At 49.3% G+C, this 21,398-nt stretch overlaps 1 protein-coding gene across 4 annotated transcripts in view; it reads left to right on the top strand.

The window, feature by feature from the left end:
* Nucleotides 1–3,883: 3,883 nt before the first annotated feature.
* CYFIP2 (cytoplasmic FMR1 interacting protein 2) overlaps nucleotides 3,884–21,398 on the top strand; it is a 54,495-nt gene continuing 36,980 nt past the window's right edge. For 2 of the 4 annotated variants that reach the window (XM_057411906.1, XM_057411904.1), the window contains exons 1-9: nucleotides 3,885–4,077; nucleotides 10,721–10,861; nucleotides 12,889–12,978; nucleotides 13,059–13,136; nucleotides 15,979–16,080; nucleotides 17,031–17,212; nucleotides 17,504–17,600; nucleotides 18,290–18,418; nucleotides 19,471–19,575. In XM_057411906.1, coding sequence (XP_057267889.1) covers nucleotides 10,745–10,861; nucleotides 12,889–12,978; nucleotides 13,059–13,136; nucleotides 15,979–16,080; nucleotides 17,031–17,212; nucleotides 17,504–17,600; nucleotides 18,290–18,418; nucleotides 19,471–19,575 — 900 coding nt within the window. In that variant the 5' untranslated portion in view covers nucleotides 3,885–4,077; nucleotides 10,721–10,744. Of the gene's footprint in view, nucleotides 4,078–9,938; nucleotides 10,047–10,720; nucleotides 10,862–12,888; nucleotides 12,979–13,058; nucleotides 13,137–15,978; nucleotides 16,081–17,030; nucleotides 17,213–17,503; nucleotides 17,601–18,289; nucleotides 18,419–19,470; nucleotides 19,576–21,398 lie in introns of those variants that run through there. The other 2 variants (XM_057411907.1, XM_057411905.1) reach the window with 2 other exon arrangements.

Raw genomic sequence — 21,398 nt, 5'->3', positions numbered from 1 at the left:
ACAAAAAAATGAAAACCAAAAAGTGTGGGTGCTGGTGTCCAGAATTTGTAAATAAGATCAGGACTCTCTGCTAAGCATTAACAGTAACTAGAGAAGTCAAGAGGTCTCACAAATGTTCATATATGCAGTATGTATTTTTGATGCTTCTCTGTTTGTGCAGGTAAGAACATGAGTAAACTTTATGTGACAGCAGATTACAAAAACTCTGAGGTGCAAACTCCCAGCAGCAATCTCTCCTGTCATTACAGAAGTCAGGTTCAAATGTTTGCCAACAAAAATGGAACAAGGAAATAATGTAATCCCATGACCTCACATATCCTGTGTTAAAATATTTCTTCATAGGAGGCTTCATTTTTGGTGGTTTTCAGACCTATGGTTTTAGGGTAGCTTTAAGAAGCCAGGATATCTTTTGAGGTATATGGATATGAACAAGGCATTAGTCCCTGCCATATGCATCTTCCCACTTTGCTTTGGTTCCATGTTATTGTCTTTGGTTTACTCCTACGAATACCATGAAGAACAACTCTCCAGGCAAGGAGAATGCTAACATTCAGACCAAAGGCTGTCAATCCTAAATGCAGGATCAGAGTTCTACTTTCAAATCAGGATTGCTGCCTCTTGGTAGTCTGAACCAGCATGTGGAAGATGTGCATCTAGACGCAGACTTTGAATTTTTGTCTACTTAAGCTAAGTTTCTCTTTGTCCCTCTCATCCTTTTGTCAGAGTCAGCCTGTTGTCCCATCCTGGTGACACGGCATTTATCCAGTGAAGTTTTCAGTAGCCTTACCCATGTTAAACTCCCCATCTACAGCTAAATTTGAGGACAGTGACCATAGCCCTGTTTTCTCCCCCTCTCAACCGCACTTAGACAATCCATACAACCACTCTGAAATGATTCCTCCCTGCGCACAAGCACCTTGTGCAGAGGTATCTGCAGGCTCACGAAGCTAAGCTCCTGGCTTGCTGCCCCCCTCCATCCTCAGAGGAACCAGGGGTCTGTCAAGCTTGAGGAGGTTGCTATTAAGTAGCAGCAATATTGCGCCACTGGGTAATGTTTCTGAGATTGTATTTATATCTGGATGAAACAAGTGTAATATTTATTAGTGTGTTGCACAAAACAATACTATGATGTTTTATGTTCAGTTTCCTTCTGCAGTATTTCTATGTACACAATACGTATTTTTACAAACAATAAAATTGCTAAGTCCCAACTGTGGCTTCCGCTATAACAGCAAAAATGCAAAATCCATCCTCATGCACTTTATAATCACCCAGCTTGCTCTCCTCCAAATCCTCCCCACCAAGAAGCAGAGAGGCTTCTTCTGGCTTTCTGAAATATCTCTGTTTCCCAGAACTATGTCTGTGTTCTGGGGTTAGATTATGTGCTGGGTTTATGTGGGTAGGAAGTATCCAGAATCTCTGCAAATTGGGTAATTTAATATATGGCACATCTAGTAAATTAGATTTTTATAGATTGTTAAGTCTAAACATCCATTGTGGTGCCTTGAAGTTCTCTGAATCAGCACAAAATGGGGGTAGGGTGTTTCCCCATGACTACTTACAGGGGATTTCACCAATCTCAAAAGGACAGTAGGATATCATGCAGTTACCATCATGCTGTAGGATGGTAAGTGCATGATATTAATACACTGTAACACAGTCTTCTCCCACCATAGCCCTTCCTATGGCAAGTTTAGACCTGTGCCCTTCATGCGGCTTAACTAGATATGTTCCCCACAAAGTAGAGGTGTGAATACCAGTATCCTGCTGTGAAGTGAATAACCCTACTTTGAATACCCCTTCACAGCCTACTTGGAAACATCTGCAATGTGCTGAACGTTTAAACCATTCCCCCTTCACCAGCTCAACCCTCTTTGCTTGCCGGTATCGCAGACAGCTTGGGTGATGGGTGCATGGCTCTGCCCATGTTGCACATTTGACCAGAGCTAAATGTCCCCCTACCTGCTGCCGTGATGGCTGGGCACTGGCACAGCCAGGCTGGTCTTCCAGCTAGGCAGTCAGCAACCTCATCCAGAAAGAGCAGATGATGCTTCCCAGTGGAGGCCAGGGCAGTGCTAGCCATGGAAAGCTCTTTCCTGGGCATGTGTTTGTCACTCCAGAGAAGTGAGGGTTGTTGCAAGGATAATTACAAGGATATAATTTTTCAGGCTCTGTTTTAAGGATTAAAATTAGGCCTGAAAAAAAATCTAGGATTTCACAAAACATTTTTTAATGAACATGTTTCCATGTGATGAATGTGTTTCTATGTGATCTTTGGCTTTGTCCTCTCTGAACACTGCATTCATCAGCACAGTACAACTCAGGTGAATGGCTCTGCTAAATCTCACTTGGCAGCCACTTCAGATTTGTGTGTATTCTTGTGCTCAGTTCACCCCACCCCACCATCATGTTACCTCTCCCCACATAAACACTGATGCACACACTCCTGCATCTGTAGCTGCATGGGGACTGCCCCTCGCTGCCATTCTTCCCAGCCTGCAGAGAGCTGCACAACAAACACAAAGCAGCTCATTCTATTATTGTACAATCTAAGACAACATCGAGTAGAAAGTGAATATCACAGCATCCAAGGAATTCCCATCACCGTGAGCATGGTCAATAATGGGGGTGGATTAAGCTGTGCAAAAAAATAGTCCACAGCAGGTTTTATTGCCACAGTTTTCTTGGGCTGACCTTGTTTCACCCACGGCCTCAGAACAATATCAGCTGTTAAATCTTTGGATCTGCACTAACAGTGCTCACTTACTGAATTTTTCTGACTAGTAATAAATAGTAAAAAGAGGAATGATGGCTATAAAATGTTCCAGTCAAAGGTGAGGTAGAAGAAACGCTATGCAGGGGAAGAAGAGTCTACTCCCACACATGCTATCAATAGGGTTTTTTTCACGTGTGGTCCTGTCTATAAAAACAAAGAGAGTTCCTAAGGCTGCTTTTGTAGTTTGCACACCCTGTTGCCTTCAGCCCATGGCATCCATTCAGCTTATAGTAGCAGAGCTGTGGTATAAACCTGGTGTTCAAGCTTCCCTGCAGAGCCAGCATATAGCCGTGGGGAGCAAGCTCAGGCCCACACTAGCACAGACAGAAGGGCAATGGTTTCTAAGGAATCAGGAATGGTCAGCATCATAGGCTGATGCTCAGGTAAAAGTCACTGCCAGCACCACCAAAGACATATATCTAGACCTGTATCTAGACCCTCAAGAGTCTTTGTGTACCCGGCAATGTCTTTCAACAAACAAACAGCCATAACAGAAGCTGAGGGCTGCAGAAAAATGAATTAAGGCCCTGTGCAGGGCTTCTATCAATCACCACGAGGCAATGTTCCTCTGAAAACTGTAATCCCGCTTGGATTTCACAGTAGATCTGAAGAGCTGTATTGGAGCTTTAAAAAGAAGCATGAGCAGAAGGACTGGAAGCTTGTCCCTGAAGAAATGCCAGGTGCCAAAAATGCCAAAAGGAAGATCTTTCGGATGCAGTGCTGACTCAGAAGAGGCTCATAGCATTCTGAGCAAAGGCATTGATTGCCTTCTGCTTTTGGTCCCTAACATGCTGGGTGACCCAAGGCTCTCTCTGTACCGGGGGCTTTCGTTAAAATGGTAGGCACAGCTGAAGGGTGATGTGGGGAAGGCAGGCTGGACACCTGAGACCCTGCAATCCCAGCAACGGGGCGATGGGGAACTCCACACGGGTCCTGCCATCTCAGGGACCCAAATGCGCTCGCCCAGCATCAAACCGGGGGGTGGAGGGGCTGCGGCGGCCGACCCCAGCCCCGTCCTCCTCCTCACACCGGCTTTACCTCTCCCCACCGGGGGCCGCACTGCCGCCCCCCGCCAGCAACAGCGGAGGGGAGGACGCGGCCCCCCTGCCCCGCCGCGCAGCCCCGGCGCTGCCCGGGGGAGGAGCCGCCTTCCCGCGGCGGGGGCCGGGGCTCCCCCCGCCGCCGTGCGGAGGGGCCGGCGGAGAGCCGCGGAAGTGCACTTGCTGCAGCCATTTCCTGCTCTTTGTGCGGGCGGCGCGGAGCATCCCGCGGAGCGGAGCATCGCACCCGCGGAGCGCCAGGTGAGCGGCGGGGACTGCGCGGGGGCTGCGCGGGGGCTGCGCGGCCTTACCCGCTCCCATTCACCCGCCCACCCTCCTCCTCCGGGGCTGCGCGGGGGCTGCGCCCGCCGCCGCTCCCGGTACCCTGCGGCCGTGCCGGGTGGGCTCAGCGCGGGGCAGCGGCGGGGCAGGTGCGGGAGCGGGAGGCCCGTGCGGGCCGGGATGTGCGGGGTTGTATCCCACAATGCTTAGAGCTACCTGCAGCGTTCAGCTTCTCCGCAGCCGCTGCAAAGCACCGGGAGGGGGGTGATGGAAATAGCGCAAATCCCCCTCCTCCGCATCCCGGCTCCGCGCTCCCAGGCCGGGGAGAAGGTGCCAAGCCCCGGTGCTGGAGGGCCCCGCAGGCCCCTCCGCGGGCGGCAGCGGCAGCGCTGAGTCGCGGCAGTGCCTGGCGCAGGGAGATAGAGCGATGGAGGGGATGGAGCAGGCTGAAGGTGGCCCCGGCGGGGGCTATGGCCAGCGTCCGCATCATCCGTGGTGTGGAAAAATGGTGTCCCTGGGGGAGGATGGGGAAGGAGGAAGGGACGGGGTCTGAGCCACGGCCGGGAGCGAGGGGCTGGAGATGAGCCCTCAGGGTCGTGCTTTGGCTTCGGTTGGAGGCGGTGAAACCTTCCCCTTCCAAAGCCGGCAGCTCCCAGTGCGTGAGGCCGGCAGGAGCGAGGCGCGGCCCGGGCAGCGCGGCTTTGTATAGAACTTCCCATCGAAGACGCTGGGAATGCGCCGTGCCAGCCGCATCCCACCTGGGGAGGGAGGAATGGATGCGTTCTGTAGGGAATATCTGCGGGTTGGAAGGACCGGGAAGGAATAAGGAGAAGAACAAGAGGCACACGCTAAAACCTGCCTGCGTGCTCAGGGTTGTTTTGGAGAAGGGGGAAGGGTGGCGGTTGTGTGCGCTGTCAGAGGACGCTGCCAGCAGCAGAGCTTGTCCCCTTCGCCATCTGCCGCTTTCCACGGGGGGTTCCTGGCCGGAGGGCGGTTGGATCACAAAGATCTCCAAGAATTCGGCCGAGTCGCTAAACCCTCCCGGATCCCTCCTGCCCTGCGCTGACACCGAAGGGAAGCGCACCCTCGTGTTTTGCATGATGACAGTTGTCTGGGGTTAGTCACTGGGGGGTGGTTAGCCCGGTGTTTTGGTGTCTGTCACAGCCGTATAATTCTAGGGTAATTCCCTGCAAAGGACAATTCGTTTCTCCTTTTCTCTGTACAGTTGTTATTAATGAAGCCTGAGGAATATGGAAAAATCTTCCATTTTCTGACCAGGGTCTCTTGAGCAATGCTCATTTCACGATGGTAATTTTATTAACAAACAGTCATCATCTTTGCATGAAAAATAGGAAGACTGGTTCTGGAAGATAAATAATTTACAATGCTGTCCTGTATGATTTGATTTCCCAAGAAGCGCTGTAACTGGCAGCAGTGGGCTTGCTTGTAAACTTGCTCTAAATTTCCCAGCTGTATTGGGAAATTTCCACATCTGTGTATGTGCCTCCTTCCTGACCTTCTTTCTTTGGCACCAGAAAAACAAAACAAAACAAAAAAAAATAAAAAATAAAATGATGAAGTTATTCTAAAAAGAATAAATTCCAAAATAATTGTATTGCTGAGAGACAGGCGGCATAAATGCTTGGAACTGGGCCCTAATGGAATGACAGAAGATGTAGAGTGGAGATACAGAAGACTGGCTCCAGGAGTCGTGCAGTTTGCCTTCCTTTTTTAATGGGAAGGGTAATTTCATGGTTATTAACATCTGTGTCTGTGTAGGGCAGGAGCCCAGCTCTGCCAGCCTCCCTCATCTTTGGCTGTGTTTATTTGCTCCTGCAGAGAACCTCTCCTGACTGTGGTGGTGGTTGAAATTATAAGTAATTCTTACAGTGGGAGAGAAGGGGTTGATGAAACGCATCCTAAAACACAAGGGACTTTAATCCCATGCATTTTAGGCAAGGGTCAAACTAAACTTTTGCACCCTGAAGTTGTTCTTCTTGACTTAAAACCTGTTAGTGGCCAGGAGCAGTTATTCTCTTGTTGTGAGGCAGTAGGTACCAGAAACATTCTGCTTTTATGCACCCAAGGCATCAGCCTGCTGGGGTACTCATTGGGCCAGGATGCTTCCTGACCACTAGTTACATGCTAGTTTGGAGTAAGAAGGAGAAACATTATGACAGGGCAAAAAAAAATTAAGTGACATTCCCAGGTTACCCAGGGACTGGAGAACAATCCAAGATCCTCAGGAGGTGACCAGCAGAAGTTTGTCCTACTTCTCTACACTGCCATCTCCACAGCAAAAGTCATTTTGCTGCTTGTCTCACCCCAGACTTGCAGGGCTAGGACCGTGTCTTACTGCCAATCTCCTGGGCAATTCCCATTTTTCCTTGCCTCCTTTCCTGCTTTTGGCAGCTGCTGCAGCTCCAGTGTGGATGTCTGCTGTAAGAGCAGGCAAGCTGAAATCCGAAAGAGCCTGGACCACTTCCCCAGAGCTCTCAGCTTCGAAGCGGAGCACACATGCATGCAACGTATTCATCATTACCCTGCTTTTAAAAGTCTTTCTTTGTTCCCCTGAGCTGCTCTAACAATAACATCATCTTTGTTCCTCTCGCTGTAGAGAGGATGATGTTGCACCGATACTTCTGGGCAAGCATTTTGATGGGGAAGGTAGGACCTGCCCTGCGAGTTCAGACATCTGGGATGTTCACCCTCGGTCTTTCTAAAGCATTCCTACACCATCTGTTAAATCTGCCCTCCAGGCTGCTGCCACAACAGAGTCACTGTGTCGGGAGCTCTTAATTTCAGTCTTGGGGTGGTGGGGCCATGCTCTGTGCGTGGACTCCACATGGCCAGTTCCTTGTAGTGTCTAGAAGCCCCAGTGCCTCCGTGTGACCATTTGGCTTTAGAAGGTCTAAGAGATGACCAGAAGGGATGGAAACATGGGATGGAGAGAGGAAGTTTCTGCAACAGCTGGGCAGAAAGTGTGGGCAGCACTGCACTTGAGCACTAACTCTTATTAGCAGAATCAGCCTGGTGGTGCATCTTTTTCCAGGGTTCCCTTGGAGTGGGGTTGCCTTCTGCCAGATTCCTGTTCAGTTTTGCCAAAACATGTAGAACCAGAGAGGCTTTGGCCCCTCTGACCAGTGGCAGGATATGGAGAGAACAGTAGTTTCATGAGACAGCTCAGAGTAGCCCGTGTGGCTGTGTTTGAGGCTGCTCAGGCAGGATGTGCTTTCTGTGTTCACATGCCGTAGCAGCAGAAAAGCCCCGTTCCTGAGCAGGCTGCTCATGGGTGGTGCAGCCCCTGGCCTCATGACCACGTGCACTGAAGTGCTGCTGGCAAACCACCACCATAGAATCATACAATCAATGAGGTTGGAAAAGACTTTTCAGATGGGCTAACTCTCCTCTTCCCAGCACAGCCACCTCTGCCCTGAGGCCCAGGTGGTGGATGGTGGTTAAGGCTTAATGAGGACTTTCTGATGAGTGTCCCCAGGGATCCCCATCTTCCCTGGGCTGGAGCTGCTTGGTCACTGCCCTCCTCATTGCTGGACCGAAAGGATGAAGCTGTATTTGCTGGGGCAGCCCCAGTATGTTTGTGTTAGAAACCTTTCTGCAGGAAGGTGAGGCAGCAGGACTTCCCCTTTCAGCTCTCTCAGGCAGTCCCTGTGGTGGGGAGATACCATGAAGCACCCCATGAACCATGCCAAGCAACTTCTGATGCCTTCAGAGCCTTTGTACCAGTGCACACCCCATCAAACTCCTAGATGCTCATGACTGGCAGCGGACCCCAACCAAAAGTAGGGCTCCCACAACCCCTACGGCCACCCCAAGGAGCAGGGGAGGAGCCTTGGTACCTTGGGAACCTCTCAAGGCTGCTCCTCTGTGAATGGTCTGGGGTGATGATCAAGGTCTGTTGGCCTTGGACCAGTATCCCCTCCACCACATGCGCCAGCTGTGAGGTTGCTGTCCATTGCACTACGCTATATGCATGAGTAGGGAAGGTCCTGGCAGTCCACATTCCTCCCTGTAGTCTCTGTTGGTTTAACTGTTGGACTTAAGAGGGTGCAGAATGGAAATCGGGAGTCCCCATCAAGACTCCTCTATTAAACCCTCAAAGTCTGTGTAATTTTTCCATACATGTCCAGATTCCTGCATTTTGCTCAGCCATGGCAAAGCTCAGGGAGGGCTGCCGGAAGATTGCACCCATCATTTGCTATAGTTTGACACTTCCTTTCCTGTTCATGTATTTCTACATGCTGCCTCCCTTCCTCTAAGTGCGAGATCTTTAGGGCAGGGACTGGGTTAGTCTTGCAGGTTAGTGCACTGCGCAGCACAGCAGGACCCTGACACCGAATTTGGGTCTCACAGGGTTACTGGGTTATTGGAGAAGCATCTTTGATTACAGCAAACACCTTGTACAAGTGGCCTTAGAATTTGATATACAGAAAAATAAGAAATGATCCCAAGTAACCAGCTACAGCCTCAAAGCTGTAAAATGGAAGGGTTTTGTCTTCCCAAGCCTGAAGTATGTAATGACACATTTGTGAGTACCGGGGGTGTTGTTTTGGGAACCCAGAGGTGAGTCTTAAGGCACTGGAGGATGGTGGTGGGGAGCAGTGGGCAGCAGAGGAGGTCCATGGAGCTGGGCCAGTTGAGCCGCCAGCCTGGTGCAGAGCAGCACATGGTGCTTGCAGGCAGGGAGGAAGCTGCTTCTGCCTACGGGGTGCCAGGATGTAATGTCTAGTTTTGACGGTTGCTACAATTTGTAACAGGAAACCATTTTAACAAAGAGGGGTGAGGAAAGAAACAAAATTTGGGTGTGTAGGGAAAAGGCTGCTTGAGATTTATTTTTTCCAGGCACTTATTTCATGGTGCTTCAGCTGCAGGTAAAACCAAACCTGTTTCTCAGCTGCCTGATACCTTGGGGAGGCATTTGTGGAGGTGGAATGGGTTTTACCAGGCTCATACATATTCTTGCAGCCCATGCATGCAGGCATAAATGATGACAAGAGGCACAGCAGCAGACTCATCCCTCTCATCACCCAACATGAAGCTGCCCTGGGAATACACAGAGTGTGCATCCCCCTTGGCCGTGGTCCTTGCTGGCTGAATGTGTGTCTATCTATGGATGTCCTGAAGTCATTGTCCTTTCATGCTCCCAGTGCTAGGAATGAAAAGCAAACGTATATTCTTGGAAACAATGACTCAACTAAAAGAAGAAAGAGGACCTAAGGGATTTGTAACAGATAATGGGCTGAATATGAGCACCTACAGAGATGCTGTTGTGACCAAAGGAACTGGTGTGATTGTATGCAAGGAGGGAGGTTATATTGCTGTTGTATCTGGTCCTTGTGGAGACGCCACTGGAGCCTTGTGTCCTGCTACGGTGTCTGCACTTCAGCAAAAAAAGCTTGAAAATGGGATCAAGCTTAGAGAAAAGCCAAAGAGATGATTAAAGGATTGGAAAATGTGTTCTGTAACGAGACAGGCAAAGAGCTCAGTCTGCTTGCCTGAGCCGAAGTGCAGGTTGCAGGGTGCTTTATGAAATGTGTGAGTATCTTGATGGGGACTTTGATAACAGAGAGCTCCACTGTCTTGCAGATTATAGTGATAAAACTGATGGCTTGCATTTGAAACTAGACAGGCTGAGTGGGGGAAAAAAAGGGTGTTCTATTAATTGAGTGACATGACAATATTAAAGCATTTTCCCTCTGCAAACATGTAAATGCAGGGGGTGTTTTTCTAGGAGACCTAAGCTCTAGGTCAGCCACAGCTATTGCACATGGATTAGGTATTAACTGGGGAAGCCCTGTGACTGTGGTTATACAAGCGCTCGGCCTGTGTGACAGCAGCCGTCCCTCCATGCTTGTGCACTTCCAGTGAAGGTGAATGGCAGAGGCAATAAGGACATAGAGGTTTGGTTCCCATTAGGTAGCCTGCCTGGGGTAAGTGCCAGTGAGATGTCAGAAACATTTCCCCTTGCTTTTTATTTCATGTGCAAATGGCCCTGTTGGCAGCCCAGGACCGGGCAGGGGACACTGCCTGTGAACTAAAAGCAAGGAAATGCTCTTTAACAACAACAACAACTTCTTTTTCTGCTGCTTGCAGTGCCACAGCCAGCCTGTGCAGCACTCCATCCTTTCCAGTTCACCTTTGAGAATGCAGGTTGTTGTTTACAGTTTCCAGTGCCGTTCATGTGTGTGAGAAGGAGAGCATGTGAGTGTCAGCATCAGTCAGACTTCTCTAATTGTGCTGCTTCAAGAGGTATTTTTGACACCACTTTGCATTCTGGAGCATATGCTTTCACTTGGGGCTGCTAAAGCTGCACGGCAGCACCCAGCAGTTCTCTGTCTCAAACAGTTTTGCATAGAGTTAGCAGAGAAGGGCATGGGTGGGTAGTTGTGTTCCTCTTATTCTGCATTTCTACTCTGCTGTTGAATCTTGGAAGGAGAGATGGCATAGAGATGTAGGTTAAATACACAAGAAAAGGAAAACAAGATAAACTGGGATCATGTCTCCTTGCAGTGCCAACCAGTCGTGGTTCTGGTTTTGTCCTTTGGCACTTTTCCACTCGGTCTTCTGGCTGCTGTCTGTATCACCTATTTTCCTTTGCATTTAGTGTGGAGACTGAACATCCAGAACCATGACCACTCACGTCACGCTAGAGGATGCCTTGTCCAACGTGGACTTGCTGGAGGAGCTGCCTCTGCCGGACCAGCAGCCATGCATCGAACCGCCTCCATCCTCCATCATGTACCAGGTACCTTCACCTCCGGATGTGGCAGGGCAGGGAGCGTTGTTCTTTAGCTCACACAAAGCACAGGGGCACGTGGTGCTGTGAGAACTAGCAGAAAACATCCTGGGTTCAGTGTGTTTAAGGAAACATTCAGAACAGATCTAGCCACAAAGCTGTTCCCAAAGCCTTTAAAAGGAAAGCACTTGGGACTGGTGAAAGGCATCGTTAAGGCTGAGCAAGACATAGGGAAGTTAAAAATGACGGCCAGAGTGCTTGAATGGGTAGGAAGCAGGAGGTAAGATTTGTGATAACAGCAGAAAGTTCTCAGCGATGTTTTATTGTGCACATAGTTCTGTGCTTCCTTTTTATGGCAGTGCACGCATCTAAGGTCAGAATCAACGTTCTGCCTGCCTTTGGCTGGCCTTTGCCGTTACACAGCTGGAGCTGCTGGTCTGGGGAGCCAGTGGCATGCAAGGGAGGGCAGTCACTGGAATCACTTCTCTGCCTTGAACAGCCACAGATTTAGCTGCAGCTGCACTGACCAAGCAAAGCTTGGCATGAGCCCAGTGCAAGGCTCAACCTCCTGCTTTCAGATCCACAGCAGGATGCCTTGGCTGCTTGTCTACCACACCCTCCCTATAGCACACACCCAGGGTTAAATATAATATGGGGCTACTTTCTCCATCCTGCTACTCCGGAATTCGTGGACTTGCCCATGGCAGTGTATAAATACACCCGCACAGTGATTGCAGTGCTGTGCACACAGGGGTCTGAAATTACAGTATCTCTTTCAGCAGGTCAAATGCGGGCTCATTCAGTAGCATTAGTATCTCTATGGGCTATCAGACCCAGAGGCAGTTCTGGGCAGTTCAAATTTCATCTCTTCCTGGAAGATCTTGATATTTTTTGCTTATCTCTTCTCTCAATAAATATTTAGTCTATGCTGGCTTATGTCTTTTGAGGGGCTCAGGATCAGGCCTTATGGCACAGCCTCCTTTCAGGGCCATGTGTGCACACAGCTGGGGCTAAAAACCTCCTTTAAACTGGGTATCAAGGTGTTGGCCAAGCCTGTTTCCTCATCACACTGGGTTTGTGTGTAGCCCTCTCCCTTGCTAACCAGAAATACATAGGCAGCCTCAGCTTTTGTTGTTGTCACATTGGTCATATGTGATGTCCCGGAGGCACTAAGAAGAGTAGCCCTGTGGCCGTGGGTCTGTGCTCCTGGTTTTTCCACTCAGGAAATCAGTTATCGAGGTGAGTGTGGTCACTGCAATGCTAATGCCATTGCAAGGAGCAGCTCTGAGTGCTTGGGACTCTGCCCTCCAGTAGACAGCACCAGCCAGCCCTCACAGAGGAAGCTGCCTGAGCACAGAGCATGTGAATGGGCACTTGGTGCACAGAGGAGATGAGGAGGTGCTTGTTCATACCCTGCCTTTCTCTGCACTTAGTCCCCTGGCCTGACCCAAGTAGTAGTTCAGCTTCCAAATCAGCTGTTTGTCCCAAAGCATCTGCTTGCCAGAGCAGTGCTAGCACTGATAACAGCACCTGGATGAGTGCTGACGTTCATATTTATGTTTTCCAGACTTCCCACTCCCTGCCCTTTCTGTGTGTTTATTCTTTACCATTCCTGCTGACAGGATGTGGTGTTTCCCTAGCAGCCAGGACACAAATGGAAATTAATGAGTTACCCACCTAAAATCCTTAGAACAATTGCTGTGGATTTGCTCTCTGGTGTGGCTGCAGTTCCCTGTAGCTGATCCCCAGCTGAGTCTGGCTTAATTTTACAAGGGTTTGTCAGTTTTGGTTGCCACATTTTCACACATAGAATCTGCAGGATTTCCTTTAATGAACATGTGTGATTCAGAAGCTTCTCAGGCTGCATGTATGAATCTACTTCAGACATAGAGGCACAGCACCTCAAATTGCCCATAAGCTGCTCCCATGCCCCAGAAGCCCTATTGATTCTTTTTGCCAACACATCCCATGTTGGACTATGTCAGGTGAGCAAACCACCAGCTGTACGTTAACCTGCCTGTCTCTTCCACCCACAGGCTAACTTTGACACAAACTTTGAAGACAGAAATGCCTTTGTGACCGGCATTGCCAGGTACATCGAGCAGGCAACGGTGCACTCCAGCATGGTGAGTCCTGAGGGCTGCCCCACTGATGCTGAGCCTTTGGTGTGTGCCCTGCCCCAGCAACACCTCTCTTTGTCTTTCAGAATGAAATGCTGGAAGAAGGCCATGAGTACGCTGTGATGCTTTACACATGGAGGAGCTGCTCACGAGCCATCCCCCAGGTACTCAAGCCATTTCCCAGGCAGGAATGTTCTCAGAACACCTCACTGTTTTTGTTCTTAGTGTGGGTTAGTTTGGGCTGGAGACAGAGAACAAAAGAGCAGAGAAGACTGAAGAAAACAGAGGTGCTGCAATGAGAGACCCCTGACTCTTCAAATGGTCTTCTCCCCACCAGAGTCTCAACCACCAGCCTCAGGAGCTGGTAACCATTTAAGGAGCAGATCTGTGCTGCTGTCCTAGCAAAGGATATCTGCTTTGCAACCTCAGAGTTGCAGAGCAACTCTGTGTAGATGTATGATGTTGAAGAGCAATATCATGTATAGATGAGGCTCTGTCCCTGACCCCCTAACAGCACCTCTCAGCTCAGTCACACTCACCACAACCCAGCTGCCTTTATATGCATTTCCTAGTTTCCTGAACCCCTCCCCTGCTCCCCAGAGCAACCACATCTGAAGTTATTTCATCCCCACAGTACCAGCTTGTTTGTCCTACAGCTGCCAACAGGACTAGGCTGAGCAGAGCTCTGATCCAGAGCTGAGGATAATGCTGTATTTTGTCACTTGGGTCTTTATCCACTCCTCTGTCTGGAGAATGGGTAGGCTTTGCTTTAACTACAGCAGTGTGGTTATTTCCTTCCCAATGCACTGCTTGAATATTTTTCTCTCTCCTGGTGTTGGGCGATGGAGTTTACTTCAGAAAAAGGCAGTTAGGTTTTGGAAGTTGAGTGTAAACTCATCAGATCTGGTTTATATCACATTCTCCTGATTACCATTGTGTGGTATCAGGAACTTCAGCTTCGGTTAAAAATAGCCCCAGTGCCGAGTGGGACTCTTGTGTTGTGTGGAGAAGGGAGCCCAGGCAGCCTGGGATGAAAACAGCAGAACCTCTTGATACGTGGCAGACTCAGGCTCTCCCTGACTTGCACAGAGCAGATTAGGCAGCTGGGGCAGGTTTCAGCATCCCAAACTGCCGGGATGCTCTCTCTGCTCCCATGCGAGTCCCAGATTGTGGGTGTTATGTGAAGACATATGAAGAAGCACCTTGACACACCAGAAGCATTTCCCCAAATGCCTTTTTTTGCTGCTGATACACCAGAGGATCCTGATCTCCCCCAGTTTTGATCATTCTCCATCTCTGCTGCTAGTTCTGCTTCAACTGTTTTCTAGTCCTTCTCTCTCCAGCCTGAATTTTGGTGGCTTCATCCTGCAAACACCTACAGACATGAGTAAGGTTGCCCACATGGTGATTCAGACTCCAGCTCGGAGCTTGTCTTCCGCAGTGTGAACACGTGCTGGATCGCTGCAATAACACCAACTGATGGTGCACTTGGGTGGGTGCAGTGCACTTCCATTAACCCTGCAGATAAAAGGGTTTGTAGCGCTTCCATGGAGCCACGAACAAATATTTTCACATGGCTGGCAATGGCTGTGTTTGTGATTCCCCGGGAAAGGTCAAACCTCAGCTCCCCTCGGGTTATAGTCTGCTGATGGTCCCATGAGACCCCACTATGGGGAGATTTCTGCTGCTGATTGGATGTTTGCTTCTCTCCCATTTATATTTGATGTTGTGCTGTTGCTGCCTCTCTGGCTGTAATAACAGAAGGTGTGTTGTGGCTGAGCTGATGGCAAGAGTGCCACAGTTAACCTGTTTTAGTGTCCTCCCATCCTGGTCACCACTATGTTTGTGCCTGTCTATGCACAGCTTGCGGGGTCCCTGCTCCCTGGCCCATTCTCCCCACTGGGGCTGCAGACAATGCCACATGTGACGGAGGAGCAGACAATACCATGGTATAGGGTTCATTTACAGAGTCATCAGTTTTGATCTTGCAGTGACCCCTGCACTTTGCCATGGGGGACATGGCTGCAGGCAGGGGTCCTGTCCCCAGCCCCAAAGCTTGGCTGCTTGGTCATGTACCTCTCTGTACCACATCAGAGACTGGTTTTTGAGGTGAAGAGCAGAGCCTACACCTAAACGTACACCTCCCTGCTGTGAGCTGCATCCTCATGGCCATCAATATTGCCTGACTGCGGTCTGAAACACCAGAGTAGGGACATTACATGCCTCACTACAGGGAGGGCAAAGCTACTTTTACATCTTCCCACGTGTAAAGCTGGCTGAGTTGTTCCCTCATCAGCTGCTGGGATACTAAATTTGCATCAGAGCTGTCAAACCCTTCACAGCCTTGTGTCAGCAACAGCTGAAAACAAAACCAGAGGAGGACAGCAGCATGCATTGCCCTGGGCAGTTGGGGTTTTCCCTGAAAGTTTGGCAGTGACTCCAAGTAACTGCTTGGAAATGAGATGGATGACAACTGGGGAACTTCAATTTAGCTTCCTAGGATGCCAGTGAACGTGACTCACTTCATTGCTGGTAGCCACATACACGCCCAAGTTGTTGGTCAGCAGCAGAAGCAAGTTATCCCAGCAAGGCTATAGCAGAGCCATAGCGTGGTGCCTCGTGTGTCCATGGGTCTTTACAATGCAGTGTCTCAGATAATATTATAATATAACATCCCCACATTATGTAACATGTCCAGACTCCGTATTGCATGTGTTCTACCCCAGACAAATGCATTTAGAAGACTTATTTCTCGGAGTCAGGATTGAGGCTGTTTATAATGCATGAAGAGAATTTCACACCTGAGAAATAGCCCCTTCTGCTGTCACCTGACTGTTGGAAATGAGACGGATGACAACTTGCCCCAGGAAAAAGCTCCCTCTGAGCTCCTCCATTGTCCTCAGATGGGGACAGGATTCACTCTGAAACAAGAAGATGGTGGTTGCTGCAGTCCATGGCTGTGTTAGAAACCGGTGCTGACAAGAATGATTTGTCTTTGCAATGCAGGTGAAGTGCAACGAACAGCCAAACCGAGTGGAGATTTATGAGAAGACAGTGGAAGTCCTGGAGCCAGAAGTCACCAAGCTGATGAAGTTCATGTATTTTCAAGTAAGTGGTCAAATAGATAGGCACTTGCCTGCCAGGCCAGCTTGGAGAGTCCCCAAGCCCCTAAGTCTCTTCCTTGCAGCCACCAACAGATACCTGAGACCTCTCTGAAGGAAAATGTGTGTCCCTTACTCATCCCCAGAATCCTGTATACGAGTTGGGAATGAGCACACCTCATCCCCTGCAGTTCATGAAGGCCCAGAGTCCCCACTATGTGGAGCTAACAGGCAGCACAGGCTCCTGTTTTTCCTGCGTGCTGTCTGTTGGATGTGAAGAGCTGTTTCTCCATCAGTGCCAGCACAGCTCGCTCTTCTACTCCTCCCTCTGAAGCAAAGACAGGAAGAGCCAAGGGCTGGTGATGCAGCTGGTGCCTGGGGTGGTGGGATGCAGCCATACAGCTGGACACGCTCCTGCTGTGCCAGCAGGAGCAGGGATGTGCTTACAGCCGCCTGAACTCGGGGGGCAGCCAAAGAGCACCAGAGCTTAAATTTAGCAGTTGCTACACTTGAGGCACCTAACAAAATACTGCTTAGATCCCAACAGAGCAGTGCCCACGTGGCAAGCACTGAGCTGCTGTGGGCTCTGGGGACCTTTCCCCATCACCTGCTGTGTTTATAGCTGGCTGCAGCTGGGTTTCACCACCGGTTTTAGGTTATATATCCTGTAAGGTCTTTATGCCCATCCTAAAAACCTGGAGCCTGATTTTGCAGAACACGCAATACTCAAGGCAGGCACAGATAGAGGGTTCCAGCCACCTTCTCCCCTCCAGCACTGCGGGTGTTTGTCTACAGTGATTTGTTACGCAGCTTTGGTTCATGGTGGAGCCTCCAGCCCCAGCAGAAAAATGCTTTTGTTAAAGGAAGGAGGTGGTGGGTGGGTGAAGGGGGTCCCAATGGTGATGAGATGACCATAGGATGTCAAAGCTGTGATGACCCTGTCCTGCTTCCTTCCAGCGCAAGGCTATCGAGCGGTTCTGCAGCGAGGTGAAGCGCCTGTGCCATGCTGAGCGGAGGAAGGACTTTGTCTCCGAGGCCTATCTCCTCACACTGGGCAAGTTCATTAACATGTTTGCTGTCCTGGATGAGCTGAAGAATATGAAGTGCAGCGTTAAAAATGACCATTCTGCCTACAAGAGGTGAGAAACAGGAGTGAGCACAGCAGTGTGCCTGGTATGCCCGCAATGATGGCAGGTGCACGCGGCTGGAGGTTGGGTTTCTGTGCTGTTGTAGGCTCCCTTTGTGAGTTTAGGCAAATCTCTGAGCCCTGCAGTGTTTCAGTTCCCTCTTGGTAAAGAAAGGAAAGCAGAGCTGTACTGTAGGGGAGTCTGAGGCTGCTGCGTTGCAGCTGCAGGTCAAACAGGGAAGATGGATGGTGAGTCTCACACTGGGTGAGTGATCCTCGGTGACCTTGGATTTCTCCCTTGCAGAGCTGCCCAGTTCCTGCGAAAGATGGCAGACCCCCAGTCCATCCAGGAGTCCCAGAACCTCTCCATGTTCCTGGCAAACCACAACCGCATCACACAGGCAGGTCCCTTTTCTCTGAACCACTTAACCTTTCTGTGAGCAGAGAGAGGCAGTGATTGTGCCATGGCTGACAGCACTCGAGGCCAGAATTTGGCCATAGCTGTTGAGTCATTGCCACTGACTCTGATGGTCTTCTGGTCAGGCTGTGTAACTCTAGCAGTATCTCCTTCTCATGGTTCATCCTGAGTGGTTTTGAAGGTCTCTATGACAAGACAAAGATGATCTAAAAGATGTAAGAAGAGCTCTTGAAGGGGAAGTTTCTGCCAGAACTTTTTCCCATTTTCCTCAGGAAATCCATCCAGTCCGCATCTGCAACTGCATGGGAATTGCAGATCAGCCCCCTTGGCCCTCCACACTCCACTGGCTCTATAGCTTCTGCTAATTAGGTACTGCTCAAAGACAGGAAAGAGACAGAAAGTCTGCTCTGAGGCATCTTCCTTTACATCTTACTGTCTGCTGTTTGGCTGTCGTGATCAGTCTGAAGGGGGAAACTGTCCTGCAGAAAGCAGGTTGTTCCATATAGGTGGTACTGTGAGGTTAATCTTCTGCTGGTAACTGAATTAAAACACACAGGTGAGGTTTGAAGAAACCTTTTACCATTCCACTCTTAATCCTTCAAATACGTTTCTCCCCTGGTTTCTGCTATTCCTCTGTCCATGTGGATAATGTGGCCCCTGTTGATGTTTCAGTGTCTGCACCAGCAACTAGAGGTCATCCCTGGCTATGAGGAACTGCTAGCTGATATTGTCAACATCTGTGTGGATTACTATGAAAACAAGATGTATCTCACTCCCAGTGAGAAACACATGCTCTTAAAGGTGAGGTTTGGCCGTTCTTATGAGGCTGGGTGCTTGTGTAGTTTCACTTTTATTTTAGTAAAATGAAATTCCCTCCAGGGCTATGTTTCTCTTATTTTTCTTTTTACTTTTTGCTCCTTTGGGTTTACACACATCCCTTCTCTGTAGAGCCTGTATCCTCTGGACACACGAGTTAGTTATGACATAGAAAGAGCATCTGCATTCAGCACCAAATCTGCCTTTGTCCTCTTCCTGTTTCCCTTCTGATCTCTGTCACTCTGTATCTTCTGCTGCCATACCTCAGTCCTCCCATATTCACTTCTTTGTGGCTGAACAGTCTGGATGTGGCCATGGGTTGGAGATGTCTCACCCCAGTGCCTGATATGACACCTCTGTTGGGCAGTGCCATGAGCTGCCTCTGTTCCTGCTCTAATTTGGACCTTCTCCCATCATTTCTTTACTGTCCTTTCTGGCCTTCTTCCATATTCCCACATAGAAGTATTCCTCCTCTTTCCCTTTCCTATGCTCTTCTCTATCTCCATCTCTGTCTGTTCCCCCAGTCTTTCCCAAGGTTGCTCTGCCTGCCTGGGACTAAGTACATGTTTTGTATATTTGTCCTTACTGTCAGCCAGTTACTACAGTGATTGCAGTCACTGTTACCATAAGAACTTTATTACTATGGCATGAGTCAGCTAAGGTTCTTTAAAAGATAATGTGGATAGTTTGAATATCTGTAACGATTTGTACTGAATTAAAGGTGAAAAAAATCAATCCAAGATTTTAAGTTTTCAATTCCTCTCCAGGAGTAAAGGTTTGCTTTTGGGCTGTTGTTATGGGGAGAGAGAAGGAACAAATTGCCAAAGTTAATGTTGTGTGTTTTTACACAGAAAACAGAAGCAATCCATCATGTGTCCTCCATCTACCATGTACATCCTTGCAGATATGTGCATGTTCTATACAGTCTCAGGTGGTACAGGAGCCTGAAATGGTCTTTCCTCATGTTAAGTGATGGAGAACTGTCTTTAACTTGTGCTACTGACTTCAAGCTAATGAAACCTTCCTGTCTTCTGCAGGTGATGGGGTTTGGCCTGTATCTCATGGATGGGAATGTCAGCAACATTTACAAGTTGGATGCCAAGAAGAGAATCAACCTTAGCAAAATAGACAAATTCTTCAAGGTCAGTGACCTATCTTGGTGAGGCTGGAGTTTATTGCAGACCATGAATTAGCAACCTGTACCTGTACCATTGCACAAACCACAGGAATCATTACAGGTCCCAAAATCCTAAAGGTCAAGAAATTATCTTGGCCAAAGGATGAGGATTGGGATTCCTGTGGACGTGCATGGGCACAGCGCTGAAGCATGGGTGAGACGAGTGATGCTGGCCCTCAGTCCCAGCAAGGTTGTGGATGGGTGAGCAGTGCCTGGGGCTGGCTCTACTCCCATGGGAGCTGTTGGGAGCTGAGGATGCTGCACACCCTCACTAGGCAGCCCTGCCACAGTGACCCTACCTGCTTCCTGCTGAGGGGCAAAGGATGTGGATGGTGCATGGACTATGTTTCGTGGACAAGGGAAGGGTGAGCCAGATATTGCTTCTATCTCTTTGCACGTATCTGAGGCAGGTTTGCAGTCTCTGGAGGAGCGCCATGCTTTCAGCCACCTGGCTGGTTTGCCGAGGTCTGTGCAGGTGATGGTTGCACTGCCCTTTCAGCAAGCTGCTGAGCTGAGGGACAGAGGATGCAGCTGGCCAGTCAGTGTGTGATCTGGCAGTCTTACTTCGTGTGTAAACTGTGCTCCCTATAGGACAGAAAAAGCTTGGAAAGCTTGTGTTGGCTGGGACGTGGAGGTGTTCAGTGAATTCTTCAAAGGGCTCACATGGTAGTTCGATGAACCGCTTTTGTCTTATCTGGGGTCTGGGTTTTGGGAAAAGACAACTGAATGCACTGGGAAGCAGCCATGCAACCTCCCATGCACATGTGCAGCTGAGTCCAGCCACAGGCTGGTCCACAGCTGGAGGCCAGGCTGCATCCTGGGGCTACTCAGCATGAGAAAAGTTTTGGATAACCCCGTTGCTTCCCCCCAAAATCTGGTGTCTGTGAGTCACTGATCACCACTGGTGGATGGACCCTGCACAGCACCACCTGTGTCATTCACAGAGGGATATGATGCCTCCTTTCCATTGTGTGCTTCTGCACACAGGATGAGTGTAGGGGGCATTTCAGCTCTGGGGCAGGTCAGCTGTAGGAGGCATGGTGGACTCTGGCAAGGGACAAAGATATTGGCAGCAAAGAATAACAGTTATAGCAGAAGAATCACAGAATAACTTCCCAGATGGAGCAACTAGTTTTCTTATAGACCTACTGAGCTTGAGCCTTCCGGAGTCCTTTTCATTCCTCTGTATTAATCTTTCTTCTGAGATGGGAAGATCAGTTTTTGTTAACAACATTTGTTCCACATCAGGGAAAATGAGAAGACGATGATTTTTGGGAGGGCAGAGTGCTTCTTCCCCATCACTCTCAGCAGAGAGGGTTCTCCTTGACTCTCTGCCCAGGAGCCTGAAAGAAGAGGTTGGTTGTGACAGGGTAGAGGATGCCTCCCTGCTTATTGCTCTGAGTTGCAGTTTATAGATGATGCACTGGGTCTGTGCAAGGGAAGGGAATGGGCAAGCCCAGGGAGCTGGTTTCATTAAAGGTTGGTGCATCCTCATGCAGAGTGAGTTGGGGACCTATTTAACTCAATTTGCATCATCTCCTGAAGACAGCTCTGAGAGCAGGGCTGAAATGTCCACATAGGAAAGTATGGACAGATGCCATAACCTCATGGACAGGGTGATGATGAGGTGGGTGAATTCCCTCCAGGCAATGTGGAGACTGCTGAGGACTGCAGCTCTGCAAAGGTGATTTATCATGTCATCACTCATTGTCTTCCATCTTTTCCCTGGTTCAGCTTTGCTAATTCAACTGAATCTTAGTTTAAAGCAAGCCCTCAGTGTAATCTATA

This window comes from Pezoporus wallicus, unplaced genomic scaffold (genome assembly GCF_028554395.1).
Source record: "Pezoporus wallicus isolate ANWC-B61680 ecotype Strahan unplaced genomic scaffold, APGP_CSIRO_Pwel_v1 contig_6354, whole genome shotgun sequence".
Classification (NCBI taxonomy): Eukaryota; Metazoa; Chordata; class Aves; order Psittaciformes; family Psittacidae; genus Pezoporus; species Pezoporus wallicus.
The sequence above is the reverse complement of the archived record's forward strand: the minus strand, read 5'-3'. Positions and strand labels throughout refer to the sequence as shown.